The sequence below is a fragment of the Salvia splendens genome, chromosome 5, assembly GCF_004379255.2.
Source record: "Salvia splendens isolate huo1 chromosome 5, SspV2, whole genome shotgun sequence".
Taxonomy (NCBI): Eukaryota; Viridiplantae; Streptophyta; class Magnoliopsida; order Lamiales; family Lamiaceae; genus Salvia; species Salvia splendens.
In genome coordinates, this window is record NC_056036.1 from 40,737,885 (window position 1) to 40,760,084 (window position 22,200).

General features: G+C 38.9%; 2 protein-coding genes, 1 long non-coding RNA gene and 1 other non-coding gene across 5 annotated transcripts; all 4 read right to left on the reverse strand.

The window, feature by feature from the left end:
* Nucleotides 1-1,028: 1,028 nt before the first annotated feature.
* Nucleotides 1,029-4,373, reverse strand: LOC121801806 (formate--tetrahydrofolate ligase). The gene is made up of 5 exons (XM_042201220.1): nucleotides 4,148-4,373; nucleotides 3,748-3,897; nucleotides 2,255-3,430; nucleotides 2,001-2,147; nucleotides 1,029-1,525 (listed from the first exon to the last, which is right to left on the reverse strand). The coding sequence occupies exons 1-5, from the start codon at nucleotides 4,301-4,303 to the stop codon at nucleotides 1,250-1,252; spliced, it is 1,905 nt and encodes a 634-aa protein (XP_042057154.1). The 5' UTR covers nucleotides 4,304-4,373; the 3' UTR covers nucleotides 1,029-1,249.
* Nucleotides 4,374-4,535: 162 nt separating this feature from the next.
* Nucleotides 4,536-4,608, reverse strand: TRNAA-AGC. The gene has a single exon. It is a non-coding gene; the product is annotated as a tRNA-Ala (tRNA).
* A 674-nt stretch (nucleotides 4,609-5,282) lies between these two features.
* LOC121803660 lies at nucleotides 5,283-10,587 on the reverse strand. Its single transcript, XR_006051091.1, has 3 exons — nucleotides 9,871-10,587; nucleotides 6,073-8,791; nucleotides 5,283-5,908 (listed from the first exon to the last, which is right to left on the reverse strand). It is a non-coding gene; the product is annotated as an uncharacterized LOC121803660 (long non-coding RNA).
* A 2,780-nt stretch (nucleotides 10,588-13,367) lies between these two features.
* Nucleotides 13,368-20,098, reverse strand: LOC121801807 (transcriptional corepressor LEUNIG_HOMOLOG-like). 2 transcript variants are annotated; one of them, XM_042201222.1, is made up of 19 exons: nucleotides 19,713-20,098; nucleotides 19,572-19,636; nucleotides 19,391-19,465; nucleotides 19,096-19,193; nucleotides 18,826-18,935; nucleotides 18,429-18,715; nucleotides 18,255-18,330; nucleotides 18,054-18,162; nucleotides 17,718-17,767; nucleotides 17,379-17,627; nucleotides 16,462-16,533; nucleotides 16,038-16,259; nucleotides 15,514-15,652; nucleotides 15,318-15,424; nucleotides 15,008-15,157; nucleotides 14,675-14,830; nucleotides 14,451-14,570; nucleotides 14,162-14,359; nucleotides 13,368-14,022 (listed from the first exon to the last, which is right to left on the reverse strand). In XM_042201222.1, the coding sequence occupies exons 3-19, from the start codon at nucleotides 19,420-19,422 to the stop codon at nucleotides 13,879-13,881; spliced, it is 2,319 nt and encodes a 772-aa protein (XP_042057156.1). In that variant the 5' UTR covers nucleotides 19,423-19,465; nucleotides 19,572-19,636; nucleotides 19,713-20,098; the 3' UTR covers nucleotides 13,368-13,878. The 2 variants fall into 2 exon arrangements, with proteins under 2 accessions (XP_042057156.1, XP_042057155.1); XM_042201221.1 differs by lacking the exon at nucleotides 19,572-19,636 and having other exon boundaries at nucleotides 19,713-20,097.
* Nucleotides 20,099-22,200: the final 2,102 nt, after the last annotated feature.

Consider the following 22,200-nt stretch of genomic DNA (forward strand, 5'->3'; position numbering starts at 1 on the left):
ATTATCATGCACAACATGATTATCGAAGATGAAGGTGTACAACTGACTAGTTGGGCCAACGACGATAATGAAGCCGGTCCAAGCCACGGCGTGGCCGCCCCGAACGTACGAAGTGGGGTACCTCACGATGAAGCCGGCCGCCTCCAAGCACATGCCGACATGCGCCAAGTAGAAGCTTATATTCGACTCCAAAAGGATTTAATTGAAGAGTTGTGGGCGCGGATGACTGCACGGAGTTAGTTTTTTTTATAAATTATGTAATTTTTTTAAATGTACCTTTTTTTATTTAAATAAAATTATTGCATTTTCCCGTATCTGTGTCGTAAGTTGAAGTCCGTATTTTGTGTGATTGTTATTTTTATTATTTTGTTTATTGTGGCTAGGCTATGGCTAGGCTATTGTTTGTCTAGTTGCTTGTCCTGATGATGTGACAGAAGGCGTTTTTAGTCCTGATGATGTAGCATGAGGAGTTTGTGACTAGGTTATGGCTGAGCTATTGCTTGTCCAAAACCATTGTGGATGCTCTAAAATCAACACCACAAACGATGGCTGAATGCCTGAATCAATCCCGTCGGGAGACAAGCGCGATAAACCCTAGCACTACCGCAGTGCAAGGGTGGTGATGCATGAGGTAAAGGAGGCAATCACGATGGACGGAGTGAGGAAAAGGAGGTGGTTGCGATGGGCGCGAGAGAACTGGGAAATTTCCTTCATTGCAGGATTTGTAGCAACTAGATAAGACGAATCGCAGCTCACAGCGGAGATTCATACTCATTACCAAACAGTTTTTTCACATTAGGGCCAGCGTGGGACGAGATTACAATACCGGACTTATTTTTTATCAATCACTCCTACCAAACATACACTAAATTTGAAACACATCGACATGACTCCCAAGTTCCCCATCACATGAGCTCGAGCCCTATAAAATGTGGACGAGCCGAGCATGAGTTTGTGAGTGTTTGGACTGCAGCCCTAAAACAAGGTTGGAGATGCCTCAAGCTGTATAGTTTACAAATGCTAGGCTGTTTGAGTAATAACAATCTCGACTTTCAAGGGAAAAATAACAAGTACAGTTAACTTGATATAATTGAACAAGTTGATGATGCAAACTGCAAAGCCAAACAGCTACAAGGAATCACCAAAGCAAAGACAAGAAAAGAGTTCATAAATCACAATCACCGCATGATCAAACAAGAGGATCTGCAGCACATTCAACTTTAGCTTCTCATTATTGGGAAAATGAAAATCAAGATAGACCGATTACTCTTCCAGTAGCGGTATCGAGATCTATATCGTAAAAGCAAGGCCTGGTTGGTAAGCCAGGCATTGTACTCATTGTTCCGACTAAAGGATAGATGAAGCCTGCTCCAATGCTTCCTCTCACATCTCTGATTGGTAGCACGAACCCGCTAGGAGCTCCCTTTGCTGAAGCATTGTCTGAGAATGAATATTGGGTCTTCGCCATGCAGATTGGCAATCCACTGAATCCTTGTTTGCTATACATCTCGATCTGTTTCTCTGCCTATTTATCCAAAACAAAAAACAAAAACTAAGCTTCTGTCTACTCCTTGTTTCTCAATGACCGAATTCAACTATAATCAATTGCTGCACTTATCATGAATTCTTTTTACACCTATCCTCATTAAAGTCTAACTCAGATCATTTGCAACTCCATTGTGCTTATATAGTCCAAAACCCGACTCATACTATTCAAATATAATAAATTCCCAATATTCATTCTTGGTGGACCTTACATTCGTTCAAAGCAAAATTTCAGGATGATATGAGGTTTTCTACCTCATCGCATATCATGTATAACCCTGGAAACTTCCCATTACTAATCAGGCTATCAGCAATTTTTAAGTATTCGTTATATTTTTCTAGTTTCTGATTATTTCTCCTAAGGAAACATTTATATTCCAATCACGTCTTAGATAAACGTAAGCAAAGAGCATAGAACATGGAAAAAGATTTATAAAGCTATATTGACTCGATACCTGCTCCGAGTACTCTACACCACTAGCTCCATATGACTTTGCTATCGCCTCTATTTTCTCCTTGATACTCGCATCCAGAGGATACAAGAATTTTAAAGGTTGTGTAACATTCTCGCAGGCTTTCTGAACTGCAATTCCAAGGTCAACCTGAAATTTCAAATGCCAAATGTTTTATTCACTTATGTCAAATGACAAGCAGATCCAAGCAAGAAGCATATCTGAATATACAATCATAAGGTAGAGAGAGAACTAACCGCTCCTTTCCCTCCATGGGCGTGATGTGTACAAATTACCGCATCAAAAGCACCAGCAGATAATGCCATACTCCTGACTGCATTGAGTTCAGCCTCCGAGTCAGTTGAAAACTTGTTCAAAGCCACCACCACATTAACACCATAAGCTTTTGTGTTCGAAATGTGTCTTGCTAAATTAACACAGCCAGCTTCAACAAGAGCCACATTCTCGGTCACATAAGCACGGTCAAGTGGCTTTCCAGCTACCACTGCAGGCCCTCCACCATGCATTTTGAGGGCCCTAATGGTTGCTACGATAATTGCACAATGAGGCTTTAAACCACTGTACCTACACTTTATATTCATGAATTTCTCAGTCCCTATATCAGCACCAAACCCTGCTTCTGTAACCACAAACCCGCCTGGCCCCACAAGCTTAAGGGCAATTTTATCTGCAACAATCGATGAGTTTCCATGGGCGATATTTGCAAAGGGACCTGCATGAACCAGGACAGGGGTACCCTCCAGAGTCTGCATAAGTGTAGGATTGATGGCATCTTTCATTAACACAGTCAGAGCACCTCCAAGTCCAAGGTCATCGGCAGTGATGGGATCACCAGCTTTGCTATTCCCAATTACCATTTTACCAAGCCTCTCCCTCATATCAGATAGGGAAGTTGTGAGAGCCAAGACTGCCATAATTTCACTAGCAACTGAGATGTCAAACCCTGTCTCTCTTACCATACCTTTCTCTTCAGGGCCCTGACCAACAGTAATTTTCCTCAAGAAACGGTCGTTCACATCCATAACTCTTCGCCATGTAATGGATTCAGGATCTATATCAAGCCTGGCAAACTTTTTAACTTCTTCTTGCGTAAGCTCTTCAGGCACAGTTTTTGAGATGCCTAGCTTTTTCAACCGCCTAAGCATGATATCGTTGAAGCCCCGTCTCCCCTCTTTATTTGGTGGACATAAGCGGTTAAAAAGAGCTTTATCAGATTGAGACGATTCATGGAATATTCTAGTATCAATGGCAGCAGCAAGAAGGTTATTTGAAGCCGTTATTGCATGGATGTCCCCTGTCATATGAAGATTGAATTCATCCATCGGAATCACTTGGCTATAGCCTCCACCCGCCGCACCCCCTTTGATCCCAAATGTTGGTCCTTGTGAGGGCTGACGTAGGCATGTGACCACCTACAAAACCAAACATAACAAATAAGAAAGCAAAAACTGCTTACATTTGATGTTAACTAAATCATTTCACATTAAATTGCACATCGTAATAATGTCAAACGGCAAATCATTTTATGGCCAGTATTATCCCACTCATCTCACAAGTCACTATAATTCCTCTATATGTGATTGAAGCATGTGAGCTTAAACACACGAGACTCAACATACTTTTCAATTTTCATCATCTACTAAGGTGAAACAGTGGAAAACAACCAAGCTAGCTAGCTAAACTATTAAAAATCAGAAGAAATCAAATCTAAACTGCTAGACAACGATACCTTTTTATCGAGAAAAGCTCCGAGTGCCTGACAGAGACCAACGGTAGTAGTGGACTTGCCTTCACCCAGAGGCGTTGGAGTGATTCCCCCAACAACCACATAATAACCGTCTCCATTTCCTCCATGTTCATCCAGCGCCGACAGTAACACCTACAGTTTAAACTGATTAGCTCAGCCATTTCCAAAGCACCGGAGGGGATCTAAAGCATCCATAAATTAAGCAAGTCGCGAAAGCTACAGAAGAGCACAAATAGACACTACCAGCTAAGATTAAACACACCACACACACACGCGTACCTCTGTGTAAGCTAGATTAACCTAATATCGATCATGTCTACAAAAGAGTAGATGATTACAATCGCGATCACACACACAGAGAAGATATACTTAATTTAATTACCTTAGCTTTGTATTTTCCATACAAATCGTAATGTAGCGGGCTGAGATTGAGATCCTGAGCGATCTCGGAGATGTGAAGAGGCTCGATGGAGTTGGCTATGTCGATATCGGCCGGGACCGGCGAGACGACTTCGAGTTTCCTTGTTGTCTTTCCCATTCTCTCTCTGACTCTCACTCTATCAGAGCGAAATTGAATTATTGAATTGGTGTTATCAACTCGCAATAAATTGGGATGAGTGTTTTACAATAAATTGGGATGAGTGTTCATTTCAGCAAATGATAATCTGCCACGCTCGCATAGGAAAATAAAATTTAAAAAATGAAAACAAGGGATTTGAAGATGCGTATTGACGAATGATTATCCGCCACGTGTGGCTAGGAAAATAAAATGGAGATGCGGGGTATCGATCCCCGTACCTCTCGCATGCTAAGCGAGCGCTCTACCATCTGAGCTACATCCCCACTCTGGTTTGTTTCTTGGCTTATTTATTTAAATTTTGTAATGCTAAATTTTGCAATGCTGAATTGAACTAATAGGAAAAAAATAGCATAATGGTTTTTTGGATTTGATATGTTAAGAAGTATGGGGTTGGGGGGATGGATTTTATTTATGAAAACTATTATATTATTTATTAGGGAGGTCATATAGATCTGTTTTTATTAATTTGTGACTGTGTCTCACATAAATTTATAGTTTTACACAAAATATATCACATTTTAAATTATACTTCGATTAGTTGATTATAATAGATCTGTGAACTATATGCTTATTATTCATATATAGAAATCCTTATAAGTCATAATTCATACCCTAGAATACATCACCACTACAAAAAATGCAACCAAGATTCAAGATGCGTAAAACAGTGGAGTACATTATTTAAATCCAAACTGAGTGAAACACAGATAAAAATACAAATATATACAGGCTTGAGTTTTTTTTTTTTTTTTTTTTAAATTAACTTCATATATTTATATCATATATATGAAGGAGGAAATTACAAATCAACTCCTATAACAAGGAGGAAAGACAAATTAAACTCCTATAACAAGGAGGAAAGACAAATTAATTACAAATCAACTCCTATAACAAGGAGGAAAGACAAATTACGCCACCTAGGGTTCGAACTCGAGACCTCCTTCGAACTCGAGACCTCCAGGATGGAGGCGGTATCCAGCACCCTTTACCGCTAGGCCAAGGGGCTTGGATATATACAGGCTTGAGTTTCCTGTGCCAATGTTAGCAAGATTTATTTATAATGAAAAATGCTCAAAAAATCACATAATGGTGAGCAGACAGCAAAAAACCAGCAAAGAACAAACACGAGTTTCTTAACAAGAAATTGTTCGCGACTTATCAAATACTAGTAAGTTTCTTAACAAGAAATCGTTTGCGACTTATCAAATAAGTTTCTCAACAATGTGAGTTCGATAGAACTACTTTTATGGCCTGTTTGATAAGTGATTTGGGATATGCCTAGGTTAGTTAGTGATCAAGATTTAAGGCCAAGTTAGATAAAGATTTGATTTTAATAACACTCGTTTGATACTTTAGTTAAACTTTTTCTTATAAGCCCACTTTGTTTGATTGGGAAGTTATGAAATTAGAAATAAATATGCAATGATGTATTTGACTTTATTAAGTCTATTTATTTCCTAAAATGTCCCTACCTTGTTATATAAAAATACTCTTCGTGGAAAAAAAGTTTCATCCTAATTTCATCTCTGTTTTCCATCGATATTTCCCTAGCACCTGCCTTTGCTAAGGAAGACCATACAAGATCAGAAATCTTCTCAAACTGATGATAACAGTGCACATAGTCCACACTGCAACTTTTCTTTCTTTTGCTTTAAATAATGCTCTAATGTTGTTGCATAGAGAACTAGAACAATGAATAATTGCGAGAGTGCAGATAATTTTTTTACCTAGATTGTGACTCTGAGAGACCTGCCCAAAATGTGTTAAACCTCAGACAATTCTCATAGAAGAAGAGTACGAAGTCACTTTGCAAGATTTAACCACAAACAAAGATTTAAAAAAACTAAGAAAAATATTTATTCTCAATCAACCATAGCCAACAAAACCCACCGATGATATTGAATTGGGAGCATAAAATAACAATAATTCAATCACAAGAGAGGCGTTTGGCTGCACCGAAAATGGGATTTGCTACGCCGATCGGAAAAAAGTATATACCTTCGTCTATGTCAGAGTAAAATGGAAACCCACAATAGGCAGCAGATTGATAATTCACAAATAATTTCATCAAGAAGATTAGAGAGAAATAGATATATTAGAAGATTTTGCAGATTACATATGTACTCATCAGATGAAGTTTTGCAGATGATAAAGTCACATTCTTGAAGAGCATCTATGTTGGAAGTCAAGATTGTATATTGGAATTGGAAGACTGAAGCGAAGGGTATAAGGAGATAATTTTTTTTTCTGGGTACATAAAATTGAGGCGGTAATACTATCCGATGAATTTTGTAAGATACATATCACTCCATTTTGAGGCTAAATCTACGGGCCAAGATGGGCCATAGGGCTAAACACAGGCTTGTATGGTAGTTTAACTATGATACCAAACATTTAGAAATGAATAGATAAATATCTATATCTAGACATTACTAGCTTATCAAACGAGCCCTTAAGTTATAACTCTGAGCTTCTGTCTGTTATTCTTCATCCAAGATTCCACATATATCAGAACAATGTATCAATGACAGAGGCACGACAATGGCTGGAGAGTGCATACCTTATTCAAGAAGGTTAAATGTTTGCTCATCCTTCCATACCAACTGCAGCCAAAACTTTAGAATCATGCAATATCATCATCTGAAGGAAAGAGAAGACGGGTAGGAATATGCATCCGACCCAAATTCCTACCTGTATTCCTCATAAAGCACTTTCATAATATCGACTGCATAACATAAACTATCGAATGCAAAATAAACAAAGTCACAGGGAGACATCAGTTACTATGGCAGTACTGGTTTTCGATGTATTCATATACTACCACTGTTGTTATTACATAGCCAAGATAATGAGCCAACACAGGCATCAATGGTATAGGACAAAAGTTTATGTGATACTGACTGGTGAACATTAAAACTTCAACAAGGTTGTTGAACACTGCTTTTCATGCTCAAATCGGACAAGGAGTTCGCTTCCAGAAAGAGGAAGGAAGACACACTGAAAGAAAACACAATAATCTTTACACCTTCTTCCATGTCTAGCACCGTGCCAAGATACTATGAATCCATGGATAAGCTGATATTTAGGATTGGGCAAACGAACACGGAATGCCAATAGCAGAAATCAACACGAGGAATCTAAATAAATAATGATCTTAAGGATTACAGTTTTGATATACGAATAAGATGCTCTGATATATGCTTAGAACTGTTGCAAACATGCTACACATAACACAGAAACAGGCAGTAAGCATTGGAAATAGAAATCATAAAGATTTTCCTATGTGACTTTAAATCATTATTGCAGGGTAAAAGAACTTACCTCCAACATAGCAAGCAACTAGGAGAAGATCAACTGGCAGAATTTTCTCAAAACTTATACTCCTACCAAAATTTTACTTTTCATAGTTTTCATCAGTTTTGATGTCCTCATATACTATCACTGTCATTACATAGCCAAGATAATGAGCCAGCCAGATGACAATGGTATAGGACAAAATTTTATGTAATACTGAACTAATGAACATCAAAACCTCAACAAGGTTGTTGAGTCTTGCAGCATACTGAAAGAAAATACAATAATCTTTACATCTTCTTCAATGTCTAGTGCCATACCAAGGTGCTATGAATTCAGGGTAAGCGATGTTGATATTGGGAAAACGGACACCAATAACAGAATTTATACCAACATGAGGAATCAAAATAAAAATAATTATCTTAAGAATTATAGTATTGATATATGAATAAGATGCTGTGATACATGCTTTGAACTGTTGCAAACAGGCTATACATAACAGAAATACAGGCAGTAAGCATTGGAAATAAAAATTATAAAGATTATCCTATGTGACTATATATCATTTTTGTAGGGTAAAAGAAGCACTTGCCTCCATAGCAGGCAACCAGGGGAAGATCTACTGACAGTAAGATTGTAATTTCCTCAAAACTTGTATCATAATTTTATTTTTCATAGTTTTCATCATTTTTTCAATATATTGAACAAAAATCTCACTTACCTTTGCCATACATGTAAAAGTTAATTCCTACCATTGTAATGGAAAGAATGCTTTGTGTTCCTCCGATAAAAATTTCATTTATTAATAAATATAAGAATGAAACTTAAATACAAAATTCTATTTATTCCATCCCATTCTACCACCCCCTTTTCTAACCCTGTTTGTGAAATGAAATGAAACCATATCCATCCCCTCACTAAATGATAGGAGACACCAAAAACTCTATAGGAATTATTCCTTTTAATTTTCTAAATTTCATCAAAGAAAACCTCTTGCCTTTCTACCTATTGGTCCATCCCTGCACAGCGCTAACTTTGCAAAAGATTAACTCAAAAGACAAACTCTGTACAAAAGACGCTGTCCCCGACCATGACAGCAAGCTCTTGAAGAACAGCTCCTATATGTTTGCACAAGACTGCTTTTACATGTATCTGCAAGGCAAGTTGACAAGAATCAGATAAGCAACTCTACTATACTAGTGCCTGGAATCCTGGATAAAAACTGAAAATTGCATAAAAGGCATCAAAACAAGCAGTCAGTAAAAAATACAAGTCAAAACTGGCTACTTCTATATTGTATAAAAGCAGAAAGAAACAAGCATTGAAAAGCCATGCTATTACAAAATTATTCGGCCAGGGTTGTAGTAAGTAACTTCTATTTTGCTTTTGCTCGTTACACTACAGAAGAAGAAGCTCATTATGATTTATGAAGCATGATTACCACATTTGATATAGAAAACTGAGGCTTATCAACCCAGTACGGCACAGCAAATGGACTTTGCTATGTTTGCTTAAAGATGATCCTACAATTGGCGTGTTCCAAATACGCCAAATGAAATGCCCTGTTATATCTTGACAGAAATTCATCCCAAAAATCAACAATCAATCCATCTCCTATCCATGCCAGACTCCTTCATCGGTGATCCCTCCACAGCCGCTGACCGAGAAGGGCTTCAATTCGAAGGCCCTGCTGCTCTGCCTCATAACCAGGCTGATGCTTCTCAAGTTCTGTGGCAAGCCGAGTAAGAGGAAAAATGGTGGTGCACCACTTGATTTTCAATGAAAATTACCAAAACGTCATTACATAACCCAATTGTCTTGACCAAACTATTAAACACACGCGTTTTTCCCTTTTACATAATGCAAAAAAAAGGTTCCCTAATGAGCATACAAAAATGTATCAATGTAGAAGACCACTGGACAGTCAATTTAACAGCACATACAAAAAAGCATTCTACAATTTCCTAGAGGAGCAATAATTCACCAAACACAGTATATAACTGCTGCTCTCCATATTAAACACATGAATAATAAAACGACAGAATCATGCACAAATACTCATATGAATAATGAAACGAAGTAGAGACTAGAGAAGCAACATATAATACTAAGTAAAGTATCACACAACAAATGCAAAGAATAACACAGAGCAAACATGATCACATTATGAACACGCACACACACGGACACGCAAGCAATTTAAATGCCACAGATGACTCATAAACACTTACCAAAAGAGCTCATGCGTCTCTCATCAAGGTATCTCCGTCCACATCGCGCGCGATCACTGATGCCCATCTCCGAAACCGTCGAATTTTGTAGGGCAATTCGCGGCGGCACATGGGGCAAGTCTTCTTCCTTCGGAGCCATGGCGCGAGACAATCCTTGTGGAAATAATGCTTGCACGGCGTTACACTAGCTGCATCGGAGCTAATATCGAAATCCTCTAGGCAAATTGAGCACGGCTGCGTCGACGGAGCTGCTGAAGTAGTGCTACTGATGATAACAGGAGGAGGATCATCCTTGCGCCGCCGCGTAGGGCGGGAGGGAGGGGGAGGAGGAGGACTAGGCGCTGCGCAGATTGTGTGGTGGGAGATGAGGTGGCGGAGGTGGCAGCGAGGGCAGCGGAAGGAAGAGGGGATGGCGGAGGATGATGATGTGTCTGCGATCGCGGCAGCGGTGGGGGATATATGGAAGGGGTAATTGCAGTTGTAACACATGTAGGAGCGGCGGAGTGAGGCGGTGGCGACGCCGAATGTCGGAATTGAACGGAGGATCGGTGGCTCCATTGATGATGTCTCCGCGAATTCTACTCTTTGTTTATTTTCCAACTTTTATTAAGTAAAAAATATTCACATGGTGATTAGAGTATGCTGAAAGCGACGTGGATGCAAGTATAAATTAATACTCCCTCCGTCCCAGATTAAGAGTCATTTTTTTGCTATAAAATTTCATCTCAGTCCCAGTTTAAGAGTCACATTTAGAAATTTTCATATTTGGTTATACAATTTTACCTCATTCTTCATCAAAATTACATAAAAATGCCATTCTCTACAATAAAATAAACCAAAATAAAAAGCAAACATTTAATTACACACTCTACCATCTCACTTCATTTATTACACACTCCAAAGAGTCAAAAGGGACTCACCTTCAACCAACTCACTTCATTTATTACACACTCCACCATCGCACTTCATTTATTACACACTTCAACTCCTTCTTAAAACACGAGCCATAACAATAAGTGACTCCTAATCCGGGACGGAGAGAGTAGTAATTATTAACCTAATAACATTTCAATCACATTAGGCCAGGTCTATTCAACAGAATTGATCCGAGACTCTATAAACCAACTCGATTGACATCTCTAGTTATGAATTTCATTTGAGCCAAGGGATTCGGTCTTAAGGAAAGTGGGGTCGTAACAGCTTCGACAAGAAAAATAACTGTCGATTTTAAACCAATAACTGATGGTTTCGGCTATTGTCAAATACATTCGGTTAAAATTATTTTAGTAAGGGCTGTATATTCTCCATTTGTGTTTGGGTTTATGATATAATACCTTTTCTATATTTCGATAACAAGAAAAATCACTTTGGGTGACTATTAACCGATTGCTTCGGTTCCAGCCAAGGGCAAACACATAAAAGTGTTGGGTTTGAGATTCTATGATAATAATTTAAGTATATTTCGTTGACAACAAAAATCACTTTTCATTTTAAACCAATAACTAATGGCTTCAGTTCCAAACAATGGCGACGCATAAATTATCTCAGCATGGATTGTATATTCCCAATTTTGAGTTTTCATTGTGTTACAAGGGGCTTTTGAAAAATGTATCACACAAAATACCAAAAAATGATAATATAAATGAACAAAAAAAATTGAACTTGATATGGGCTTGATCCCGTTATTAGTCCATCTTTTGTATGCCAATGGTTCTAGTTACAGGTTTGGGGTGGCTTTGGTTTGTTATTTATTGATATGGAATCAATTTTTCTCATTTTAACTCGTAAGAGACAATTATAGTTTCATAATGGGAACAGTCGGATTCAGATCTAGTTTAACTATGCATTCATATCTGCATGAAAAAACAATAGAATTGATCAAATATTAAAGTATGTGGTGTGAGTTAAAATGGTCATCACTTTTGATGTAATCGAAAAGGTTTAGATGATGTGATAGGAACCAAAGTCCTATTTGAGGATGAGTTGATAATACTTAGGATCGCCAATTTTTTTTATTTCAATCACATGATATCTATTTGTCTAATGGAGTATTGTTTTGTCATGGAATAAATAATGTTGGTGATTATTTTATGGTTTTGGTAGGGTTTGAAAGGAGGTTGAGAGTTTGGATACTTTGAATATAATTTTGCATAGTAGAGAGACAATGGAGTAGTGAAATGGCAAGAGATAAAAAAGCAGTGGTACAAATGTTGTTTTGAACTTATTTGTTAAAACTATTGGCTTTCAATTATTAACGTTTCAGCTTGTGTTTATAATGAGTTTTTTTTTATCAATTCACTAAATTTTGTATTTTTTATAATGTATATTTAATTATCCAACCACAAATATTAACCATTGGATTAATAAGTAGATGTGCGAGATTGAAGGATATGGGTTGCGTAATAACACGAGTACATATTTTTATTACAAGAGTATTAGTGTGTAAATTGTATTCGTTCAGTTGAATAATGATCGAAATTACAGGATAGAACGACATTGTCCATGTGATGAAAATTGTTAATATTGTGATGAAAAAATCATCTTGGATTTGATGACAAGTGACAACAAAACATATCAAATGTAGTCATTTTTAGTTTCTAGAATTTAGAGATGATCGAGATTTTAGAAATGAAAAATATTAGTACTATATATGTAATGAAGATTTGTTAATATTATGCTGAAAATTATATTATTATGGTAATAAATAAAAAAATCATGTGAATTATGGAAGATAAAGAGAAAAATGTTAATTATGTTAATCAATATAAATGGCGAAAAAAATAAGTTATACTACATGAATGAAAATTGTGTTACATTACATATTTACTTTTATGTTTTAAATTTAATTATCATTCATTGTCGCATGTCAAATTTATAGTATCAAGTAGTTTTCCAAATTCAATGGTTATTATTAAATCTACACATTAAATTATTAATTTTTTACTAAAATTTAAATAATAGAAGTATTATACTATATATTTATAACAATAGTTTATAAATAGATGGATATAACAATGTGCACAGAAATTTGTAAAATAAGAATAATTTTGTTGATATATTTGTGATAAGACAAAACTACTATAATAAAAAAAAATTGAGTGCAGGGAAGAAATGACGAGAGAGAAATGAGATAATCAAATTTAAAAAAGAGAGAAACAGAGAATAAGACAAATCATAGATAAAGTGAAGTAAGAGAGAAATAAACAAAGTGCATGTGTAAAAATAGCCATTGAGGAAAGAGATAATACAGACAATTAAAGTGAAATAAGATAAAATTAAATAAAGTAAATGTATAAAAATAGCGCAAATTAAATAAAGTAAATGTATAAAAATAGCCATTGAGGTAAAAAAGATGGGAGAATGGTAAAAAGGCAGTGCTACGAAAATAGTGAAAAGTACTATCTATCTCAATATTATCTTGTCCGGCATACCAAATGTCACCTTACTGGACAACACGAGTTTTAATCCACAATAGGTAATGCAAGAGAGATAAAAAATGGATAGTCAAATATAGATAGTAAATTAAATTTAGGTGACGAATCAAAATGGAACAATATGACTATTTTTTATGTGCGGAGGTAGTACAAGTTTTATTTCAATCTCCGTAGCTTTATCACAATGGAGGAGAAAATACAAACAAGTGATCCCACCACAAATTAAGCAGAGAAACAAAGGGATAATAAGCAGCAAAAATCACAGGCAGTAGTAACAAGAGGACCTGCACATTTTCATTTTCAGCAGTTGGCACAAACTCGTTAGTGGTTTTACTAGTTAAATAAGTTGGAGTGGAGAAGGATGTTTAATGAATGTATTCTGCCCCGTTCCCGCTTAGCTCCGCAGCATTCTGGATGACCCACGGCTTCCCTACCTCGGTGTATATATGTATATCAAGTAAAAAGTGGCATTCCAATATTTATACTAATAACTGACTCAGAAACTTCCCAGAGAGACCACAGATCTCACAAGAAAGTCCAACGATTTCGTCTGCTACAGGACAATCATCCAGTGTTATTTCCACAGCTTAACAGAACTGTCATGGCTAGCTGAGGCAACCATTCCTGTCAGAGGTGACTGTGCCAGAGAAGCAATTATATTCTCGTGTGCAGGAACCGTCATGCTCTTGTTCTCCACCATGTTCCACAACTCCAAAGCCTACAAATGAAGGGAAACAGCATATTAGACAACCGAAGTAGGCAAGATTATTCATATATGTGCTTGAGTCCAGCTTGAATGTGTGTGTGTGTGTGTGTGTGTGAGAGAGAGAGAGAGAGAGAGAGAGAGAGTTGGCTACCCGTAGTCCTCCAATCACCAAGAGAGCAGAATAACTTGGATGGAATACACAAGAATGAAATTGGTTTCCATTAGAATTGAGCTCATGTATGCACTCTCCCGAGGCTAATGACCAAACTTTAATGCTGTCCTCACTGACAGAAGCCAACAGCTCACCGTTGAGATCCCAGCAAAGATAGTTGACAACACCAGAATGTCCCTAATGAATCACCAAAAGTTATAAGATGACATATAAATTGCATTGCTCAACCTTAGGCCCAAACCCAAGATGTCAATAGCAATCAAGAAACCTGGAATGAATGTGTCTGCCTGTCGTTTTCCACATCAAAGATGGAAACCACCTTGTCTGAAGCAGCTGCCAGTAGATGTCCAGTTATAGGTTGAAACCTCACTTGTGCACTTCCTACTTGCTGCATGCAGACAACAAGATTATATTCAAAATTACAACTTATGAAACTGAAACTAATGGGGATATAGATATTTATAAACAAAAGATACGAGTTAGATTCCCAACCTTCGACATGCGAGTGCAGGTGAATGGGTTAATACTCCAATAACGTATCTCATTTGAACTATCACAGAAACAAAAAAGATCATTCTTCTTAGGATGGAAGTCGAGGGACATGACATGGGAACTATGCCCGGTGTAAGCTTGAAGACAATAGCTTGGCTGTGCAAAGATAAATTAAACAGAGTAAGTGCCTCAATCAACAGATATGACTTCGATATATAAATGAATAAGTTATGATTAGAATGTGCCTTGTAGGTGAGCAGGCACATGCTTCAATAGTTTTTTGCCAGCTATCAACAATTTAAAATTATCAAAGTGAAGGGAAGAAGTAATTACATTAGCCGCATCCCACAATCTGACGGACTTGTCAAATGAAGCTGTAGCAAGTTGAGTAGAATTTGGCCGGAAGCGAACATCAGTAATTAGGTACTGGTGTTCTTCTGGGGTGCTCTCTGTTTGTAAGGTATCCATATTCCAAAGAACAGCCTAGTCCAAGGACCAAGAGAAGTGAGTAGAAAAGTTGGGGAACAATGTAACTAAACCACATGATAAATAGCTTAGGCAAACAAATGCAAACAGCATGTATAATGACATGGAACACGTCCAATTTACTGAAACACAATATCTGAGAGCTTAGTCACCCCACCTTCTTGTCGTGCCCGGCACTTGCCAACAGTTTCCCATCGGAAGAAAAATGGCAGCAAGTCACTTTATTTCTTGTTCGAATGCAACCAACTTCTCCAAATGAAAAACCTTAAATAGGAAAAATTATTAATGTGAGTTATAGCAATAGAAGCTGTATGAAGCAGTGGAAGGCTTCATGCCTCGATATCATATCCCACCTTTAGAAGTCTCTGTTTTATGCTCAGTGAGATTTTGTTTTAAAGAGCCATACATATTACCATCGCCCCCATCATGAGACAAGAAGGATTCTACATTATCTTCAAGGGAACCAACGTCACCAAAATTCTCCAAATCATCCTGTAAAAAATAAAATAAAAAACCCAATGTATTAATATGAAGACTCAATATTACACAGATTGTGAACTCCACATTGAATGCTCCTAAAACAATAAAAAATGAAATACAAATAAATACTCCCTCCGTCCCATTGAAGATGACTCACTTTCCTTTTTAGTTTGTCCCAATCAAGATGATCCATTACTAAAAATGGAAACACCTTTATCTATACTCTATTCCATCTCTCTTACTTTACTCTCTCCACTTAACACACAAAATAAAGTTGCATAAAATCTCGTGCCGCCCAAGGAAGGGGTCATCTTCCTTGGGACGGAGGGAGTACTTGGTTAGGCGAAAATGAAATTTCAAAATAAAATCAATAATTAATGACAAAACTAGGTCTCACAAGCTGATTTGTAGATGATGCGATTCCACCAGCTCCATCTCCACCATACATCATCATACTCTTGGAAACACTATTAACATTGTGCAGGCTGCTGGCTGTGGTCATTCCATCACCGGGTGTATGCGTTGATTGTGGTGAACCTGGGGAGGGGCCTACCGTATTTCCAGTACCTGTGCTATTGGCAGGTCCAGATGAAGAGTGTTGTTTCCTTTTTCTATTATTCTGTTTCACGGCAAAGTGATCATCATTTTATTATGTATGACAAAAGTCAGGGGATCGTCAGGGAAGAAGGGTAGATGTACATGTGCCATAGGAACAATTACAACAAATAACAGACAGATTGCGCATATGAATTGCCATAACTGAAAATCAGCACCATTCAGATAACTAAATACTATCAACATGTACCCTAGAATTAACTAACCTGTTGCAATTGCTGCTGCTGCAACTGATCCTGTTGTTGTGAGGACGACTGCTGCATTTGGCCCATTTTCAGCTGCTCAGAGTAAGGAATATTATTTTCCACGTACAAAAACTTATTATATGCCACTAATCATAAAGGGAGTCAATTGTATTGTTCTGATAGTAGATAGCACATCTTAACTTAGCAGTTTAAAACTATTCAAATCAGCATATCCTTGTCCTAGACTCCTAGTAAGAACAATGATTTATTAGTATGAAGTAGAAAAACTAATAAGACAAAAACCTAATCATCTTAAGTAACATATATCCATCAATCCCAAGTCATTGAATGGTAAGGCTAGCAGCTGGTTGTTAAAATCAATATAACCAAGAAGCCGGAAAAAGAGAAGACGATTTAACCCCCTTTCAAAGCTGTGTTGCCCTATTCTTTAGCTGTAATTATAGAGACATAACATATACTCATCAAACCTCAGACTATTCTATCATCACAAGTGCAGATATTAGTTTACAAAATCAATTCTTGTGTTACAAGTGAAAAGGTACACTTTTAACTAAAAATTACTAGTATACTAAGCAAAATAATTACACCCAACAATCCCATCCAAACTCACCCACCCACAGGGTACCCTCAGCCAAACTAGAAAATTAAAGATAGAGTTAATACTTCACGACTTCACATAATACCAAAAAATCTAAAGTGAGGGACCAAAACTACTGTGAGCTAGCACTGTATATGGTTTCTAGAATTCCACCTAGATTGATGGTTTGCCCATTGGTACATATTCAGGCTTCATTTGGGAAACGTTTTCCAGAGTCCCACAACAGTTTCAAATGCTAAAACAAAAAAACTGAAAATCTAGCATGATGAAGGTTCAAAGGTCAAATTGTGCTATTTAGAATTTCTGAGACGGTAACAACCTTAGGTGAATTGGACTGCACAGGGGAGCAAATAGATCCATCATTTCTTGGAGGTTGACCATCTTTGGCATTAAAATTTCCCCTTGGCACTCCTCCAAATCCATAGTTAGGTGAATTTCCAAGATTCCCCTGTGCCTGGGCCTGTGCAAGGGCTTGCTGCTGTTGTGATGCCAAAAGGAACTGGTTTTGGGTGGACAGGTTGGGTTTTTGCACTTGCAAACCCAAACTTGGCCGTAATTGATCAATTCCCTGTGTGATACTGTAAGCATCAGAGCTCAAGAGATTCCTTTAGGTTCTTCATCAAAAGAACAGTAGACAAATAAAGCACAACAAACTCACTGTCAAAGGCCAACCCTTCAATGGAAGACCAGTGACTCCTTGATTTAATCCTGACACAGTAACAAGAGATTAAGAAAGAGCAAGAGAACATTTGCATATAATTTTGAGCAACATAAACTTTGATGCCAGATGGAGCTTAAAGCAATCCTAATATGTCAGATAGAAAAACGGCAGGAGCAGCTCTTTCCCTTTCAAGATGTTATAACAAATACTCAATGTACATACTGCTTACATTTTACAAGAGCTAGTCATTGGCATGGAAAAAGAGATTACATGAACTACTTCATGAAACACTAAGATCAAAAAAAGGAAATTTGGGGAGGTCAATATTGATACCTGTACCACCCAGTCCAGACTTTGACTGGAGAACCTGCCCATAAATTGATGATGGGTCCATAGGCAAAGACTTTTGTGTTGCGCCCAAGTTAACTTCCCCTTTATTGTCCTAAACAAAACAAGACAAGATTACATTTTTGTTCTCTTAATACAATAGAGCAAAACTAAGCATCAAACAATAAATATGGTTTTGGTACTTACAGTAGCCAGTTGAGGCCGTCCTTGCATTTGCTGCAAGGCTGCAGACATACCTCCAGAGTTGCCTTGCATCAACTGCCTGCATCAACCATAGGAAAAGAAACTATAATTGTTAATTTAAAAACAATATAATAACTTCAAATTCACTGGTGTTGAATTTGGCTGTATCAGTTTTACCCTTGCTGACCAGAAGCTGATTTAAGAAGTGCCATCCTATTAGCATCAATGAGGCCTGGAGATGTCTCTGAATCCATGGGGTGAGGATGCTTCATCCGTTCTTCATACATCTTCATGGCCAATACACTGGCAGATGGCTGGCCCATCATCCCATCAGAATTCATGGGACCACCAAGCGGTTGATGATTAGGATCCCTTCTCTGTAACTGGGCACTGCGTTGCTGCATGAGTTGCAATTGCTGCATATGAAGCTGCTGTTGTTGCTCCCTTTGTTTAAATTGTTGATTCTATGTTTAGTTGAAAAAATTACAAGAATCTATTAAATGGTGCACTTCACACAAGCAACACGGTGCAAGTTCATAACGAAACTGAATAAGAGCGGCAAATTTTGACAAACCTCTATGTAAGCTGCAGCTGGTTCAGAATGCTTCTCGTTTGTCCTTGCAATGAAAATGTCCCAGAAAACAGACCACCATTCAAAAAGAAATCCTCCTGGGGCATCAATAGCTAAAAAACAAAACTAGTCGTTAGAAAGGAGGATAACATCCACTATTCCATATCTCTAAAATGAGGAGTCCAACGCAAGCAACACGAAAATAATGCAGTTGCATAAGGTCAAGAATCAACAAAAAGATTCTTATCCAACAAATAGCTAACATATCCTTACCCACAGGATCTGTAGCAACTTTTCCTTCTGTCATGAAAGCTTTTGCAGAATCATGCAGTTTTCTTTTCAATAAATAGTCATGAATGTATACATCGAGCCTGTCAAAATATTATTGGAAGTGTGAGTCTTATCACAGGTGCTTAACATATTTTGAAGCTGAAAGCCCATTTCAGCAGGCAAAATAACGAGCATAAAACAGAGCAACGGAGTCTGTAAATCAAGTGATAAAGCTACCGTTGGAAAGAACAATAAATGGGAATAAAGGAGATAATGTATGAACAATAACAATCCTTACATTTTATCAGCTTCCCAGTTACTCTGAGCCATGATTTATTTTAATTCCCTCGGAGAATTGACTCCTCAAATATACCTTAATCAAGTACACCAGCAAATACAATTTAATCAGTAAACCCGTTAACTCAAAAGAGTAGAAACATCACAAGAACTAGAAACCCTAATTTTACGCCCAAACTCACAAATTAGAGAGATCAAACCCAGCAATTACGATCCATGCAAGATCTCGATCAGAACTCGACTTAAACTAAATTTACATCACAATTAATAGGAATCCAGTCCAATAAGATCTCAAATAAACAAAAATGGTCAAGTTGGCATACTTATTTCCGAATTCACTTCACAAAATCGCAGACGCTTCCAAACTCATCAAAACTAGTCCCTCGAATCACCAGAATTCCGAATCTCAAAACAATCGCGATATCATTCAATCAAGCTTCTCCTTGCTCACTCAAATACTCCGAAAATTGTACGCCTCTCAATTTCATGCTTCTCAACAACAATTTAAATTATAATACCTCGTTCCAAAAGCACTAGATGATTCTAAGATCAGATAAAACACAAAAAATTTAGCAGGATTGCAGAAATTTTATAGTTCATGAAGTCCAGTACGAAGAAAGAAACATAGCTGAGTGATGAGAGAGAGAAATCGGCTACGGGAAAGAAAAAAAAATTAGCTGGAAAGCGGTCGGGATCTGAGCCTGAGCTTTGGGAGGGGGAATCAAACGCGGGGTTTATAAAGGTGCGGAGGCTCGGGTGGAGGCTCGTTGTGGGGACCCCGTTAAATGGGAGGCTCGGAGGGGTAGGAATGTGAACGCGTTATATATCGAGCAGCTTTAATGATAGTGAAGTGGCAGTGGAGTTTACACACGTGGGACCACTGCTGACCTGCTGGGGAGAGATGTTCGATGTTTAAGCATCTTGATTGCGACGCGGGTATCACTGTAATTGCTGAGCTGGAAGCAAGAGTGTTGAATTAAATATATTATGTTGCCTCGTTTCTTCTGAACCAAGTGGCTCGGGTGTAAGTAGTGTGGGACTCCGAGGCTTGGATTCTTTTTTCACTCGAAATAGGTTCACATCTGAAAATTTGGAATATTAGGAGGTACTAGTATTTAATGTTTTAAATATTTTGGTAATAATATGTCAAGTGATTATCTAAATAATTTGTACTAGTTTTCCTCTTTTGAAGTCATATTTTGTAATGAACTAATAATTAATTTTTTAGTCTGGATGGAATTTTGATAAATGACTTGGTTGCTCTATGTCCAACATAATTGGGCGTGATGCATTGGTTTTTGAATCTGCACTAGGCCCTGTGATTTGTTCAGTGCACTTTGCACGACCCTTGAGAGCATCTCCAATGCCGGCGTCAAAATCGCGACGCCGATTTTTCGCCGACGCCGGTTCTGACGCCGAACCATTAGAACCGGCGTCGGCGAAATCGGCGTGGCCATGCCGATTCGCGCGATGACGCCGGTTCCGACGCCGATCCTCACGGCGCCATTGTGGGTCCCGGATCGGCGTCATACCGGCGTCAGATTTTATTTTTTTTTCTTGTGAAAACACTATATATACTCGATTTGAACGTCATTTTCATTCGCACCACTTGTTTTAACGAGTACTCTCTCTACCTTACTTTATGTTCAAGATCAATAACGAGCAATGGAGAACAACTACGAAGGTACTCCAGTGACTCCCGGGGGATGGTCTCAGACTCCCCCGACTCCCGGGGTAGGGTCCCATACTTCCCCGGCTCCTGGGGGAGGTGGTTGGCCTCCGATGACCGGGTACTACAACATGTACCCGTGGCAGCAGATGATGCCGGGGTGGGCACCCGGCATGCAGCCCCCTATGCAGATGATGCCGGGGTGGGCACCCGGGATGCAGCCATCGGCGCAGCAGATGATTCCACCGGCGCAGCAGATGATTCCCCCGGCGCAGGGGACGCACGGGGGGACAACGTCTATCGGCCGACTTTTGATTTTTCCACCGGTTCTTCACACACATCGACCCCAACGGATGCACAGTATACGGAGACCTTCTCCTTAGCGGACTTGGGTTTTGATATGAACGAGGTTCCGGAAACTCTTATTCAAAGTCAAGGAGTAGGGCGGGGTAAGAAGAAGGGCAAGGCCAAGAAGGTCGGCGAGTCGTCGCATCCGGAGGCCGAAATCCGGGGCCGGAGGAAGTGGACGGACGCGGAGAACGTTACGGTTGCCAAGGCGTGGGTGAGTGTCTGCGACGATCCTCTCGTTTCGAACAACCAGAGGATCGTCAACTTGTGGGCCAAGATAGCCGCAGCCTACAGGGCATTTTGCCCTGAAGGGAGACCGTGCACCGGGGAGGAGGTTCGGAAGTGCTGGGACCGAATCAGGTCTGGCGTCTCTCGATTTTCGGGTTTGTACGCCAACGCCCTCCGCATGCAGACCAGTGGCCAAACAGAGGAAGACTGCAGGAGGATTGCGGAGAGAGCCTACCCCGATCTGCAGAAGAAGTACTATGAGTTCACCTACTGGAACTGCTAGGTTGTGCTCAACGAGTCGGAGAAATTCCGGGCAGGCGTCGACGCTGGCTGGCCAAAGAGGCAGAAACTGAACTATACCGGAGATTATAGCGGCAGCAGCGGTGGTTCGACAGACCTCCCCGAGACGGCCCAGGAGGTCCCGACTCCTCGTTCGTTCGGTCGCCGACCTCGCCCGGTTGGCCAAAAGCGGGTGCAACAGGTTGCGAGGGGGGCACCCCGAGTTCCCAGGGGGTCCATTCGACATCCCCCCTCGGCGGGTCTACCGAGGAGCTCAAATTCTTAGC